Here is a 15,702-nt window from a genome sequence, read left to right on the forward strand (position 1 = left end):
GGTAAGAGCAGAGAAGTGCACAGATGGGGTGTAGCTGCCGGAAGCAGAGCCAACAGGACTTGGGATGAACTCGATGTGAGGGGAAGGAAGGGCTCAGGACGACTCCTGCATTGTAAATGTCAGTAGGACACTCTGCATTCGGACAACATCTCGGGCTCTTTCATTTACATGTCCTGCCACAGGGTTTCTGCACCTGATGTTTCCTGTGCATACAGCACTCTCCACCTAGATATCGGCATCTCCTTCAACATCTCCTCAAAGGTGCGCGAGTCATCCCACAGGACACAGCACCATTCCCTTACCCAGTCACTCGCTCTCCTTCCCTTGCCTTACTCATCTTCAGAGCATGTAACTACCCGACATGAGTTGATCTGTCTGTAATCGTCTGGTTCCCCCAGTAAAATTTAAGCTCTATGAGGGCAGGGGCTTTGTCTATCCTGTTCATCGTTGTAGCCCTGGAACCTAAAACCACACCTGTTGTAGAGTAAGAATGTAATATGTCTTGAATGAATTCATGAGAAAATTAATGAAAGAACAAGATAATGAATGAAATGTTTTGTTGCTACAGACCTGGTCTATCTGGTCCCAGCCCATAGATGGCTCTGCTGTCATCACACAGAATATCTCTGCTGTAGACCTCACCAGGATTCAAGCTTGAATTATTATGTGCAAGTTAATTTTACAAGCCTGGGTGAGGCTACTGAAAAATTGGAGAAAAGGGTTGTGACATTTCTTTCCCATTTTCAAAGCACTCTCCATCGAGCTAGATCATGGTGTAACCAGACTACACAATGGAGCCTCTCCTAAAAAAGTTAATATTAGGCTCTCAGCTTTTATCTAATTGCACCATTTTTAAAACCATGTAAAATCTGTTCTACAGCTTTACTATAGAGAATATTATTATAGAAAAGCCACCGCAACAAAATGACCCATACGGCAAACTCCTCAAAAGTTTAAGACTGAGAGAAAAGTCTGCTTTTGTGGAAAACGTGTATGTTCCATGGTTCTCTCTTACCTGACAATAACGCATACTGTTTTCTCATCTTTCTTTGGCTGCTAGGAAGCTATGATAAACTTAGGGTACAACTGCAATAAATTATCCTCAGCATAAATCCCTCATACGATTTCGTTTCCAAACATTATGCAGCTTTTTGTTCTTCATTTTAGCATTGTTTTATATATGGACCTTAAAAGTTGCCTAGAATTCTTTCTGAAAGTAGATGGTTCATCAGTAAGTAATAGGAAATCATGAGCTCAAATAGTGGAGAGCCTAGCTTCCAGACCTGCCTCTTTCAAAATACCTAGAGGATCACTTCAGTCACTTAAACCTCCAATAATCACTTGTAACATCCTAAACAGGGATTAAATGTCTAAAGTAATTTTTAAGCCCTAAAATTTTTAATGGCAGAGCTAAGACTTCTAAATGTGTTTGGGAAGAGGCACAGTTTTCAATGGTTTATTTGTAACTGATTTTTGCTCATGCCGAAAACGCCACACTAAACAAAACACCCATCCAAAAAGAACGTTTACCAAGTGACAAAATCCACTTGTAACTCATCAGGCCCTTAAAGTATTTTGCCTACCTCATATTTATTAGATAATTTATTAGATAATTGTCACTGAAGTTCAAAAAGAAAGCTTTTTATTTATTTATTTTTTACCTCTTCAAGCCGTGCTCTTGTCGAGAACTGATTTGTTGTTCCCACTACCATGTAGGCTATGGAACTTGAGCCAAGTTCAAACCTAGAAATAGAAATTGTCAAAATGTATTGTGAAGTATTTGTTCATTCGACATGTATTTTTAAGTGCCTCATATATGTGATAGCAATTAACTGAAAACTGGTTAGGCGTGAAAAAGATAAGACGTGATCCTTTGCTCCAATGGGCTAAGATCTAGTTGTAAAAAATCAACACACCAGCCGCTGAATAAAAGATTAAGTACCCAAAAGAAAATGACAGAAGTAGTAGGTGCTACAAGAGTTTGGGCAGATACAACAAGTGGAAGTACTAAACAGAAGACTTGCCTGAACTGTGCAGGCGACTTCTGGTAGGTCACGGGGTGCGGGAAGAGATTATGCCAGATGGAATGAAACACTTGACCATCCAGATCCATTAGTTAGCACTGAATTAGAGTTTCATATTTTCTAAGGATATTTTAAGTACCTCTACTTCCTTCCTTCAGTCAAAAGAATCCCTTTAGATAATCACTGTTATTTTACAAACGTAGCTAAAACAGCCAGGTTTAGGAATTTTTGCCAGTCACAACACAATTTTGGGCACTACTTACTTTTGTACAAGTTTATTCCAGTTTTCCCTCAGAAACTGCCAGGCCAGTGGATATCCCACTGGGTTTCTGCCGATAGTTCTAAGAATATCTGGAAACTCTTGAGTTTTTATTGTATCTCCCTTAAAACTTTGATCTAGTAGCCTAGAATGATTAAGACAAGAAGTGTCAGCAACAAAGAGGCCCTGAAAAAGTTCCAAACAACTTTAATAAAATAATTTGGGAAAGAAAAAAGCCGATCTGCTAATAATGAAGACACAAAAGATAAATAGGTTACCAGAGCCCTGAGAAACTCCCTATAGCTACGTAACAATAAAAACTAACATTTGTACAGTGTTTCCAACACGGATTCTCATATATTCTCTCATTTGCTCACAAATGTAGCTAAGATAGGTGTATCCGGTGTAAATTTCTAAATGTGTTATTTTAAAGATACGCAAATACATACTCCTTTAAATAATTTTCCTGACACCCGCTGCTCTCTAATTATTTCCCGTACACATTAGATGTGTGCCCTCTTGCATAAATGTTCCCAGCAGGAAACGCAGTTCCTGGCCAAGAGGACAAAAATAGATGCCAGAAGGATCTGATCTAATTTAATTCCTCTTGGCTACCTGAACATGAATGAATTACTTACCACTGAAGCTTTTCTTTATTGTGGGTAATACAGAGAGCAAATTCAATTTGGCGTTTCTCCGTACTGGACAATGACGATTGATATTTACTATAAAGAAAATCCCATCCTTCTGGGTTCTGGGCCCCTACAGCAAACACTGCCAAGGTCACATCGCTGGGCAGCCTGTGGAAAAGAACACACCCAGGGAGAGGCTGAGATGACGGAAGTGCGTGTGCATGCACGAGAGAGACAGATTATGAAACGATAAACTGGACCCGCAATCAGAGAAGCATGCCTGGAAATATAAACAAAAATAACTTCTTTCCTTCAGTAACACTTTAGGAAAGAAGCAAGAGAAAGTAACTGAAAGTAGGTTTTAAGTAGCCTTCTCAAAAATACATTGTGAAATGCCACTTCTATAAATACCTACATTTCTAACATACTTTAAGGATGCTGAGTGACTCAATAGGTGGTCACTTTTCAAGTCAAAAGAAGGAAATTCAAACTAGACTTAAAATGCAGTCCATGAACAAAAGTCAGGAATCCAATAGGACCACCTGTTTGTAAGCACTTTTATGAATAGAAGCATGTATATTGTTGGCTTAGTATTTCCTGGATAGGACTTAAGTCCCAAGTCTAAAAGGACTGAATCCCTGCCGCCCACCTCTCCATTAACCAAACCCCCGGCCTCCTGTCGGGAACTTAAAACAGAAAGTAGAGCAATGCATAGATAAGTCTAAAAAAAAAAAAAATATTTTCCCAAAAAGGACAGCAGGGGAGACTTGTATATACTTGTTTTTTCTCCCAACATTTAGCAATGATGGTGGAAAAACAAAAGATACCCCTTATCTGAACAAACCGGTTGTTCGATAAAAACAGACCTCAAATTCCCATTGGCTTCCTGCCACTGTCTGAAATAGCCTTCTGCCTTCTGCACACAGGGCTGGTACTTGCGCACACAGGCCAGGAGAAGCAGCTGACTCCGCAGCATTCGCTCTGAGATGGAGCCCTCATCCGTCCAAGTCTGCTTATCAATGAGGTCCCTCAGCAGCCCGATGAGAAAGGCCTGTGGGAAAGCCACACATGTCACCAGTCCCGTCCCAAGTCATCTCATGGTTTATATAATCCAATACACCCTCAGGTGATGGGGATTATTTTTTAAAGCTTAGTCCAATTCATATTTCCAAAACCATGCAGTTGTTTATATTTAATTATAAAAGGGTTGAAAAGCAAGAAATGATGAATGATTTCAGTATTTGTGTAACAATCTTTTATAAATATATCCTTATCTACTTAAAATCAAGATGAACTGCCACTTTCAAACGTCATTACGTTTTGCCAAAAGGAGCAATTTTGTGCCTCTTGCTTAAGTACCTGAGTCCCAGAAAATCTTAATAGCAACTACCACAGTACAGAAGTAAAGTGACATAAACAATTAGCCTAATGAGGGAATGGCAAATCTGTGAAACTTAAGAACAGAATCTAACAGTGCCATGCCTATTTTTAGTGCCAAAATAAAACCAAAGTCTTCATTGGTCAACCCAAATACTGAGGTCATTGTGATTTTCTTTAAAATATATCAAGATATATATAAGATACATATATTATATTATATATATAATATACACCATGATAAGAACTCTTTTCCACACCTACACCAAAGCAAACCAGTTATCTAAAAACTATTCAACTTATTTCAGGCTTTTACCTTGAACTGAGTTTCCACTTCATTCATATCTCTTTTCTCCATTAACTTATACATAGGTATCAGTTCATTCAAACCTTGGAACACTGGCATGATTTCAGTTTCACGTTTCAAGTACAAGGTTAAATCCAAGGCTTTTTCAATGGATAGCTTTCCAATGCTGGTCAAGAGACACCAGGGTTAGCAGTTTAAAAGAAGATCCAGGAAATCAACTATTTGTTTCAAAAGTTATTTGAACAACCTTCCAGCAAAACATTCAATTGGATATAAATGCTCCCTTATAAATAATGACCTTTATACTAACATCTTTCCTGTCACATACATCACAACATGTGGCATGTTTACACTGTGAAGGAACTTTCTCAAATAATAGAGCTAGGGTTAACTAGCTCTATGAGTTGTGGTTAAGATGCGATGGAAACAGGTCAGCATCTATCCCTCTGTGAAACGTCGGACTGTGCTGAACTTGCAGAGTAAAATGGAAAATTTGATCAAAGATCCTTCAGGAAGCCTCACCTGAGACTGCCACTCAGTCACAAGTATGCGTCCCTGGAGTCAACACATCCTCGTCTCCATTTCAAAAAGAAACTGAATATAGATATCAATTCTTCATTACAGAGGGTTGGTGTTAAACATCTTAGTGGTAGGGTGCACGCTCATGTAAATAAACCCAAAATCCCCTATGATGTCATCAGTAATGCGCTATGGAAGGGAATATTTAGGCAGGGCAGAAACGGCTAGATAAGCAACACCTATCTTTATTCCCCACTGCTTTCTGTCACCTCAAGAGGCCCAGGAAAGGAAGTCCACAACATTTAGAGCAGAGACACGTGGGGCTGAGAATTACAGTATTCTCTCCCACTTGGGTGATTCCCCTTAGGCTTCAGTTCTACCTAAATATTGAAGAAGGTTGAGTTTTAGGCTTGGGGAACATTTCCTGAAAAGCCAATGTTATGGGGCAAAAAAAAAGAGTGAACACTAGCCTCACCCACTCAAAGGTCATCTGGTTGGGCCACATTTTATGAGCCATAAAGATGCTATGCAGTTCAGCTATCCAGTTTGGGTGGGGTGGGAGTGGGGCGTGTGGATATCTCTCCTTTAGTCTGAGAGATGTAATGCCGACAACCTGGGCCTGGGCCACTTGGTCTTCTAAGAAGGCTTCAGGATTGTCAGAGACCCAGCGGGGAGAAACCTGATCTGTTACAGCAGGGCCAGAAAAAGCCGCAGGACTAGGCTTTAGGGACCAGGCAAGGGGCTTCTCCAGGATGTTGGTCTCCTGGTTTTCTACACTTTTGTCTCAGTCTGATCCGACTCATTAATGATAAAGATTAAAATACAGATTCCTTACTTTTGCCTTACTCCGCGGACGCGGACGCAGATAAGAGGTTAATCCTAAAACTAAAAGCAACCCTGAACTGTTAGAAGAACTTAGGAGAAAACACCCTTCAACTTCTTATTAGCAATCACTTTCACCTTTAGAAATCAAGGATTTGAATGATAACAGCAGCTTTCAGAAACAAACCAAACTGTGAAGAGCTTGTATTACCTGACAAGCTGAAAAGCATTGTTAATGAGACTGGCCCGATCACTACTGCTGATGGCCGTGTGTGTTCCTTTTAAAAGGCCAGTCAAAGAATCCCATCCATCATCCTCATAATGCACTATGTAATAGCCATTCATTCCAACATTAAATTTGATCCATTCCACCTCTTCTGGGAGGATGAGCACATCTAGAGCAAATAAAATAAATCACAGCTCCATTTTCTCTCTTGCCTGGAGAAAGCTTTTCTGATCAGAGACTGGACAAGGAAATTAAAGGCGAGTTTAATACTGAACAATTTTAATATTGAAATGAGTTTCATATTGAACACATTCCTTTTAGAAACCAGAAAACAGCATCCCAATAGACAAAAGCCAATACTAGTTTTAGACACTAATTTTGTGAGATTTATAGACCTATGAGAAGAATGCCATGTTTCAGGCCATATGTATGATATAACCCAGCAATGTTAAAGTAAGGGGAAATTTTCCCAAGTATCTCTTCTCCTCAGCATTACATAACTCAACTGTTTTAATCCCTAACTGGCAAGATACTGTCCTTCCTTTTTGGCAACCAGACAGTATTTTCAAACCTATATTCTTCACTAGAAATTGAGTCACAGATCTGCTTAAGATAAAGGCTGACCTGATCCTTTTCGTTTTAACCAAGATAAATAGCAAAGAAAACTTATTATCTAAGTCCTACACATTTCCACAGTTCCTTCTTGAAGAAAGCTAGTTAGTTCCACAACAAATTACCTGTTCTTGTCTTCAGCAAAAATCGCTGGACTGAGTCTGAGTTGCTGGTAATGAATGTCAATGGGACATGCCACAGGTACCTACAAGAAAGGAGGATGGATTTGTTCATTTGCTGATTCACTGCAACAAGCAGTTCTTAAATCTCCTACCATGCTCCGGGCACTGGCTCATTTAAAGAAGGATGGTACCCAAAACTGCTACTGTAAAGAGCTCAAAACATCCCCAGCCCATTTTCCAGCTTTGTAGGAGTGGCCAGCTGGGGCACTATTCATTCTTCTTGGACTCCTTGAATAGAGCTAGGAATTTGGGCTCAAGTGAGCCCTGACAGCCTTCGCAGTGATTGCCTCAAGGGATCTCAGGGTGCCTAACTTTAAAAATGTGACCACTAGTAATGGCAGAAATTGACAGCATGTGCCTTCTAAATCATATACTCAGAAGAACACAGCATCGCTTCTGTGGAATTCCTGCCAAGGATGCATAAGCTGAATCTGATCGTGAAGAAACAGCAGAAGACCCAAATTAAAGGACATTCTCTAAAATAGCTAGCCTGTACTCTTCAAAAATATCAAGGTCAAGAAAGACAGACTGAGGAACTGTTTCAGAAAAAAAGAACTAAAGAGATGTGAACAGTAATACAATGTGATCCTATATAAAATCCTGAACCAGGTTTCTTTCTTTTGCTATAAAGATATTATTAGGACCACTGAGGAAAGTTGAATAAGGTTGATACATTTGATAACAGTATTTATCAAGTTCACTTCATAATTTTGATAAAGGTACTGTGGTTATATAAATGAATTCTCTTGTTTTTTAGGAAATACGACACTGAAGTATTTCAGGATAAAGAGGAAATCATGTCTCCAACTTACCCTCAAACATTTAAAAATATATATATGCCATATATATATAGAAAGAAATAAAGATCATATTTTTTGGAACTGTTTGATATTGTAGGTTATACGGAGAGAGAGAAAACAAATGTGGTAAAGAGTTAACACATATCTGCGCAAAGAATATATGGAATTCTTTGCTCTCTCCTTGTATTTTCTCCATAGGTCTGAAATTATTTCAAAATAAAAAGTTTTGTAAATAGTGTCCATCCAGGGTCAGTCCAGTTGCACTGTCTCATTTCCAGTGATGTCCTCTGTAGTGTTAAGCTGACAAACAGGTTCTGGGATCTAACTCAAGACTTCCAAAGAAGAGAACGGAGTCTCTTGTATTTCCCAGAAATCACCTAAATGTTTATGTCCTTAGCTCCAACCCAAATGCCAGGCACTATTGTAACTAAGTGGCAAATGCTTCTACTGGAGTTGATTTCAAGCCAGTAACTGGAAATTACCATCATATCTAACTACAAACCATGAGAATGTTAAAATAATTATACATCATCTTCATCCTTTTGAATAGATGGTGGTGTATAAGTCAAATTCCTAGGATATATAGATTTGATTAAAATATTTTAGCAACCAAGTTAAGGGCACTACTTCAAAAATAAGGGTTCACCCTACAAGACAGATGTTACCTAGGCAACAAAATGAGTTTCTCTCTGTGAACGTTACCCAGTTTCTGGGGCGTCGTCCGGGCCTTTCACATAGTGCTCTTGCTTCATGTGTACATTCCTCCCTCTCACAGTGATGGTTATCAGGGGAAAGCCCTTCTGAAGCGTCCAGGTGTTCATCATGGTTTTCACATCAAGGCCTTCCTGTCGCCAGTGCTGGTTTATAAGAAAAAGGCAGATGCGTGACCCACTTGGACCCAACTCTAGGAAAAGAGAGAACCCAAGCTTGTGCTCACAGCGCTGCAACCAGTGAAGCTCTTCTGCGTCCCTTCCCCTGCTCCCTTCCCCCGCTGTCTCCAGCCACTGCATGCCCATTAAAGCACTGACTCTTTACTTTTCATTCTCTTCCTGTACACATAGATGTCTTGAGAACAGGTACCACACCTGGTTCTCCTGGGCAGACCTTAGCTTGGCACCAGGCACAAAGCAGGAGTGTGAATGAATGCAGGGGGAGAAGGGACAGAAAGTGGCCATGCATTCAACACCTACATAACGATGCTGGCTCTCAGACAAGCAAGGTGGGGAAAACATGTTCCATCAAGAGCCTGTACTTCCCAAGCGATAACACCGACATGGCTCACACTTAACAGATGGCCGTGAACTCAAACAAGGATCTATTCTTTGATACTAAAAGTTTTCAAAAAATATTTAAGAGCTAATAAAAGGATAAAACGTACCACAGGACACATCTAGTAACTACTGAATAAAGCTGTCTCTAAAAGCAAAAAAGCCAAGAAAATAAAAATCTGGTGGATAAAATCCTGTTGAATCTCCAGACTCACCCTCAGCTACCTATGAAAATACTCCACAAGGCCAGATACACAGAGACTCAGACTGTTTTGTGGTTCAGGTGTTATGAATTCTTTATAGTTTAGCAGTTAAAGACATGAGTTAGATCTAAATTCAAATCCCCACTCTACAATTTACTAATCGTATGCCTTTGGATTTCATATTCCCATCTGTAAAAATAGGGATAACAGTACTCGCTCATAGGCTTATTGTGAAGAGTAAAGCAGATAATACACATAAGTGCTTCAAACGTGCCTGACACATAGTAAGCGCTCAAGAATGCTCCCTGCCATCATATGTTTTTTCACAAATGAAGAGCTATGGAAACGATCGACATGGCCTGACGGATACAGTCCTGATCTACCACAGAAACATGTCATAAATCCACTGCTTTACAGAGAGTGAAGCTGAAGAAATTAGTATCAGTGAGATGTGGTACCAAAGAAGGCTGGACAACTCCCTTGCGTAGATAGATTTAAGAAAAATTGTGGAGGGCTGTCAGCCTGGTATAGTTTAAACGCAGCCTTATCTATAGAGAGACTGATATCATCAAGGACCTCGGAAAGTTCAGCACAGAGCTATCTATCCTTCAAACAAAACGGAGTAAAAGAATGTGCTTCGGGGGAACACGTACAGATGTAAAAACTTACTGAAGATGAAGTTGAATGTTCACCTCTAGAACAAAATCCATCCATTTGTTGTGTGCCATCTGTAGGGCAAATCTAAAAACCAAAAATAAACACATCACTCAGTTCTGTAAAAAAACACTCATGATTCTTCTCAGAGGGATAAATGTGGTGCAGAGCAAAAACAAAACAAGATAATAGGCCTGTCAGTCCCAAACGCAGAGATACACAAAAACATACTCACACTTGCCATACTATTCCAAAGGTCCTCGTTTTTTGTGTTTTTATAGCTATACTTCTGCAGATACTTTACAATACCACTTTTAAATGCATCGGCACCAAGATAATCCCTCAGCATATTCAGAACACAAGCTCCCTGAAAAGACAACGTAGATAACTGTGAGCTGTAGTTTGCCTCCATCTAATCTACCCTCACACTATTTTGGAGTCATTCTCTAAAATGCAGATACAGTAACCTTTTTAGTGTCTAGCAATTCATGGAACAATTAGAGAAAGTGGGTTAAACCTGGACCTGTTGAGGCAGGGGATCAACATGACTGTTTATGCTTTTAGTCCACTGGAACCGTTTTCTATCACTAACCAAGCCTCCCCAACATCTGCGACCTTCCATTATTCACAGGTGAGTGGACAACGTACAGACTAAAACTGAACTTGAACCACCACGTGGCTCTCCTACTGCCGCTCTGGGGTGGGAGTGGGGAGGGGTAGAAGCAAAGGTGAGTAACCGGTGAGGAATCTTGGAGCCCAGGCAGGCTAGAGCAAAGAGAACTGGCAGGGCAAGAGTAACAATGAGAAAGGGAGCAAGAGAATTCCTAAATACTCTGCATTCCCCTGATAAGAGCTCTTCTCCCCTCCACTCCCATTCTTGTAGATCATGGGTCACAAACTCATGACCGCCTCCAGTGGTCAGACAGGTGACAAACGAGGGAAGTAGTCCAAGGATAAAAAAATGTTCTTTTACGTTCTTTGTTTCCCCCTGAACTTTGCATACAACTAACCACCAAGGACTCTTCCTTCCTTCCTCCATCCCTCTCTCTCAACAACCACCCTCTTTCAAGTCTTCTTTTCCTAAGAAGACTTTTCCTAAGAAATCATGATTCCCTCTTCCGAGAAAGCCCTTTCTACATCCTTTACTTCCTGAAAAGCCCCATTTCATCTTTTTTTATTAATTAATTTTTATTGGAGTATGGTTGCTTTACAATGTTGTGTTAGCCTCCACTGTACAGCCCAATTCATCTTTAAGACATAACTCAAAATCTTCTTTTCCGGGAAAATTTCTTAGGTCCCCCCTAGGCAGAGGTAGTCTCTCTCTGGTTCTAGGGGATCATAGAGTCACTAGATAGGTAAAGCCCAGGTCCCTGAATGTCTACATGGTGTGCATATTCCTGCCAACAGGACTGGTGTTTTTTTTGGGGTATAACTGACATATAACATTAGTTTCAGGTGTACAACATGAATCAATACTTGTATATAGTGCAAAATGATCACCACAATACACCTTGTTAACATCCATCGTTACACAGTTACAAATTTTTTTCTTGTGAGGAGGACTTTTAAGATCTACTTTTAGCAAATTCTGAATACACAATACAATATTATTAACTATAGTTGCCATGCTGTACATTATATCCCTATAATGTATTTTATAACCTGGAAGTTTGTACCTTTTGACCTCCTTCATCCATTTCACCTACCGCCGCCCCTCGCCCCTGGCAACCACCAATCTATGAGCTCATTTTTTGTGTGTTTGTTTTTACACTTAACATATAAGTGAGATCATACAGGATTTGTCTTTCTGACTTATTTCACTTAGCATAATGCCCTCCAAGATCCATCCATGTTGTCACAAGTGCCAAGATTTCCTTTTTTATGGCTGAATATTGCACTGTGGAGTGGTCACTTATGGAAACAATTATCTTGGCTATTGTAAATAACACTGCCTGGAACGTGGGAGTGCACATAACTCTTTAAGCTACTGTTTTTTGTTTTCTTTGAATAAATACCCAAAAGTAGAATTGCTGGATATGATAGCTTTATTTTTTAATATTTTGTTTTCCACAGTGGCTGGACCAATTTACATTCCCACCACAGTGCACGAGGGTTCCCTTTGCTCCACATCCTTGCCAACACTTGCTATTTGTCTTTATGAGATGAGCCATTCTGACCAGCGTGAGGTGATGTCTCATTGTGTTTTTTGTTTTGTTTGTTTTTTTTTTTTTTTACGGTACACGGGCCTCTCACCATTGTGGCCTCTCCCGCTGCGGAGCAGAGGCTCCGGACGCGCAGGCTCAGCGGCCATGGCTCACAGGCCCAGCCGCTCCGCAGCATGTGGGATCCTCCCGGACCGGGTCATGAACCCATGTCCCCTGCATCGGCAGGCAGACTCTCAACCACTGCGCCACCAGGGAAGCCCTCTCATTGTGTTTTGATTTGCATTTCCCCAATGATTAGTGATGTTGAGCACCTTATCGTGTACCTATTGGCCATCTGTTTGTCTTTGGAAAAGTTTCTATTCAGTTCCTCTGCTCCTTTTAAAATCAGATTGTTTTCTTTAGTCATTGAGTTGTATGAGTTCTTTATATATTTTGGATATTACCCCTTGTCAGACATATGGTTTGCAAGTATTTTCTCCCATTCAGTAGGCTGCCTTTTCATTTTGTTGTTTTTTTGTGCAGACAGCTTTTAATTTGATGTAGTCCCACTTGGTTTTTGCTTTTGTTGCTTATGCTCTTATACTTTTGGTGTCATATACCATAAAAATCACTGCTAAGACCCATGTCAAGAAGCTTTTTCTCTCAGTTTTTATGAGTATTATGGTTTACAGTCTTAACATTTAAGTCTTTAATCCATTTCAAGTTAGTTTTCGTGAATGGTGTAAGATAGTGGTACAGTTTCATTCTTTTACATGTGGTGTTGGGAGAACTGAATGTTCATTTTTTTAAGAGACTCTCCACTCCCCATTGTATATTCTCAGGAACTTTGTCATAAATTAACCATATATGCATGGGTTGATTTCTGGGCTCTATTCTGTTCCATTGATCTATGTGTGTGTTTATATGTCTGTTTTATGTCTGCTTTTATCTCCTCTGCACTATTGATGGAAACATGCAAACAAGATATACTTTTCCATTTGCTACACATAAAACAGCCAAGCATAATGATAAATGACACATTCTCTGCCAAGCATAATGATAAATGACACATTCTCTGCCTTGGTGAGGATAACAGAAACGGTTGGGAATGGAAGGGAAAGTGGAAAAGCAGAACTCTGATCTCATAAAGGAGCCATGACTTAGCTCCAGTCTATGCTGCTAAGGGAAATATAGGCCTGGTATGACCAGAATCCTTTTTCCCTCCAATCGAAGCCAGAAATCTGGATTTTTATTGAAAATCTCCCAATTATTATATGCTGGCAACAATTTCCAATTCTTTTATTAAACACATTGTGCAGGACAACTGTTTCTGAAGGCACCAAAAGCTATACAAGGGCAGGGGCTTTTGCCTGGTACAAAGTTGATGCTCGATCAAGACCTATATATTGAAGGATAAATAAAAAGCTTCTGTAGGCCATGAATATTCAACTTAAGACAGTAAACAAACTGACCACAATATAATCTTTAGGATTTTAAGCTAAACTTCAAGTTAGGCCTAAAAGAGTTAACTCTGGGCAGCAAGGGTAAGAAGAGAAGGAATTCAATCTGGGCTAGTCCTTATGAAGGGAAAGTCACCCCAAAACACTATCTATAACCTCTCCACCCCACATTTTTAAGTGTAGGGTCCAAACTGTACCCTTATAATCCGTTTTTACCTTTTCATAAGAAACTTCATCAAATATCTCCCGAATCTGAGCAGGATTCTCCACAGGTGTGGACACAGGGTGTGAGGAGTTTAATGCATCTACCTCCATAGCATTAAAACACTTATCAAAGAAATAATCTTCCTATTGAGACAGAAAAAAAGACAACATCACCAATGATTTACATTTACTTAAAAAAAATACGAAATGAGGATGGTCTGACCTGGGATAATAGGTTTACACTCTAAATTTCTTATCTAACCTTTTCCATATTTATAGAATTTACAAAATTAAATAGAATTACTATCTTCTAAAGAACAGCCAAGAAACAGTGATCTTAGATCAACACTGAAATTTTTGTTTAAATACTTATCACCTTAGAATAAAAAAAATTTCCTATTAAAAAGAAAAACATTATGCCTACAGCCCAACAGTGCCAAAATCAGAAACTAAAATGTATAGTGATTTAAGTATCTCCAATCATCATCTATACTATTTTAAAGCAAAGAAATTTAGCTTTAAAACCATGTAGTGAAAGAAAAAGTAATAAAAAACAAATCCCAACTATAACCTGATTAGGGCATATTACCCAATAGAATAATATCCATACGTAATCATTTTTATTATTAAAGACTATGTGGAAACAGGAAAATATTTATGATCCACTGTAATGTAATAATTATATGTACATTATAATTATAACTACATATAAGTTATGTGTATTGGAAGATGAAAATGGGATACGAATATGTACAAATGAAAATTATCATATGATAAAGGATTGTTTTTACATAAAGTTTCTTTTTAATTTTACTGCATTTGATTTTCACAAGTTAAACACATGATTTTTAAAGTCAACACGTAGAGGCTCCAAAGCATTAAGTTTGTGACCCATGAGTCTAGGTTCTTATACAATCAAATGCACAATTACCTTAAACATAACTCATTTCATTTGGCAAGCAGGACCCTATTGAAATAGCAGCAATCTGTACCTAATACTTCTTCAGTGAGCAACCCGAAGGTTGGGGAAGTGATATGGAACAGACAGGTTGTCATTATTTCTATTTCTTTGATATTAAGGAAGGACAAAATTTAATACTAACTTCATAACAATCATAGATTTGGAAATAAGCAATTGAGTTTGGAAACAAACCTTTGCAATGTGTCTTTAAAGTTCACTAGCATTTTGGAAACCTGATTCATATTTAAACTCCCAGGGAAGTTATCAATCTTTCTATGAATTCCATAATCTAACATCAGTAAGTATGTTCCAGCAACATTAAACAACACAACAGATTGATCTAAAATGTAAAAAAAAGTAAGTAAATACAACTTACAACTTTCAGTTCTGGATGAGTCACACTGACAGACACGAACTCCATAAACTTGGCAAATCCCTCATTTAGCCAAAGATCATTCCACCATTCCATAGTGACGAGGTTCCCAAACCACTGAAAGGAAAACATTACTCAGGTTATTCACAGATTCCTATGGAAACTAGATTATCTACGCGGCCATAAACATCAGACATTCAGAAGGAAATATATTTTATATGTGTACGGTCAGTATATCAATGTTAACATATTTATAAAGCTAATATTTTTTTCAAAGTAAAAAGAAAAACTTCACAATGTATATTATAAAACATGGTACCTAATGCTTTAAAGAAATCATTTCTTCTTCTGGGAAAAAAGACATAGTAAAAATGAATTGGTAGAATTCATACAACAGTATGAATAGCCTATGTCCCAGAAAAGCAATATAGATATAGTTACCATTTTTTTGAAAGTGTGATTGAGCTTATATACCTGGTGGGCGAGTTCATGGGACACAGTCATCGTGATGCCAAGCTTACTTGATGCAGAAGACTTTTCAGCATCAAACAGTAGAGAAGATTCCCTGTATGTTGTCAGTCCCCAGTTTTCCATAGCACCAGACTGAAAGTCAGGAATAGCGGCAAGATCTTGGGAAGGAAACAAAAACATCTTACCAATCTCAAGCTACATGTT

At 38.9% G+C, this 15,702-nt stretch overlaps 1 protein-coding gene across 4 annotated transcripts in view; it reads right to left on the reverse strand.

The window, feature by feature from the left end:
* ERAP1 (endoplasmic reticulum aminopeptidase 1) overlaps window positions 1-15,702 on the reverse strand; it is a 34,285-nt gene that overhangs the window by 4,482 nt on the left and 14,101 nt on the right. For all 4 annotated transcript variants that reach the window (XM_089909126.1, XM_022592304.3, XM_022592312.3 and 1 more), the window contains 13 exons: window positions 15,502-15,656; window positions 15,031-15,144; window positions 13,706-13,837; window positions 10,121-10,252; window positions 9,901-9,972; window positions 8,463-8,617; window positions 6,904-6,983; window positions 6,152-6,335; window positions 4,609-4,765; window positions 3,782-3,966; window positions 2,922-3,083; window positions 2,288-2,428; window positions 1,662-1,743 (listed from right to left, as the gene is read on the reverse strand). In XM_089909126.1, coding sequence (XP_089765252.1) covers window positions 1,662-1,743; window positions 2,288-2,428; window positions 2,922-3,083; window positions 3,782-3,966; window positions 4,609-4,765; window positions 6,152-6,335; window positions 6,904-6,983; window positions 8,463-8,617; window positions 9,901-9,972; window positions 10,121-10,252; window positions 13,706-13,837; window positions 15,031-15,144; window positions 15,502-15,656 — 1,751 coding nt within the window. The remainder of the gene's footprint in view (window positions 1-1,661; window positions 1,744-2,287; window positions 2,429-2,921; window positions 3,084-3,781; window positions 3,967-4,608; window positions 4,766-6,151; window positions 6,336-6,903; window positions 6,984-8,462; window positions 8,618-9,900; window positions 9,973-10,120; window positions 10,253-13,705; window positions 13,838-15,030; window positions 15,145-15,501; window positions 15,657-15,702) is intronic.

Source organism: Delphinapterus leucas, chromosome 3 (genome assembly GCF_059928025.1).
Source record: "Delphinapterus leucas isolate spDelLeu-1000000601 "Yukka" chromosome 3, BTC_Dleu_Yukka2, whole genome shotgun sequence".
Lineage (NCBI taxonomy): Eukaryota > Metazoa > Chordata > Mammalia > Artiodactyla > Monodontidae > Delphinapterus > Delphinapterus leucas.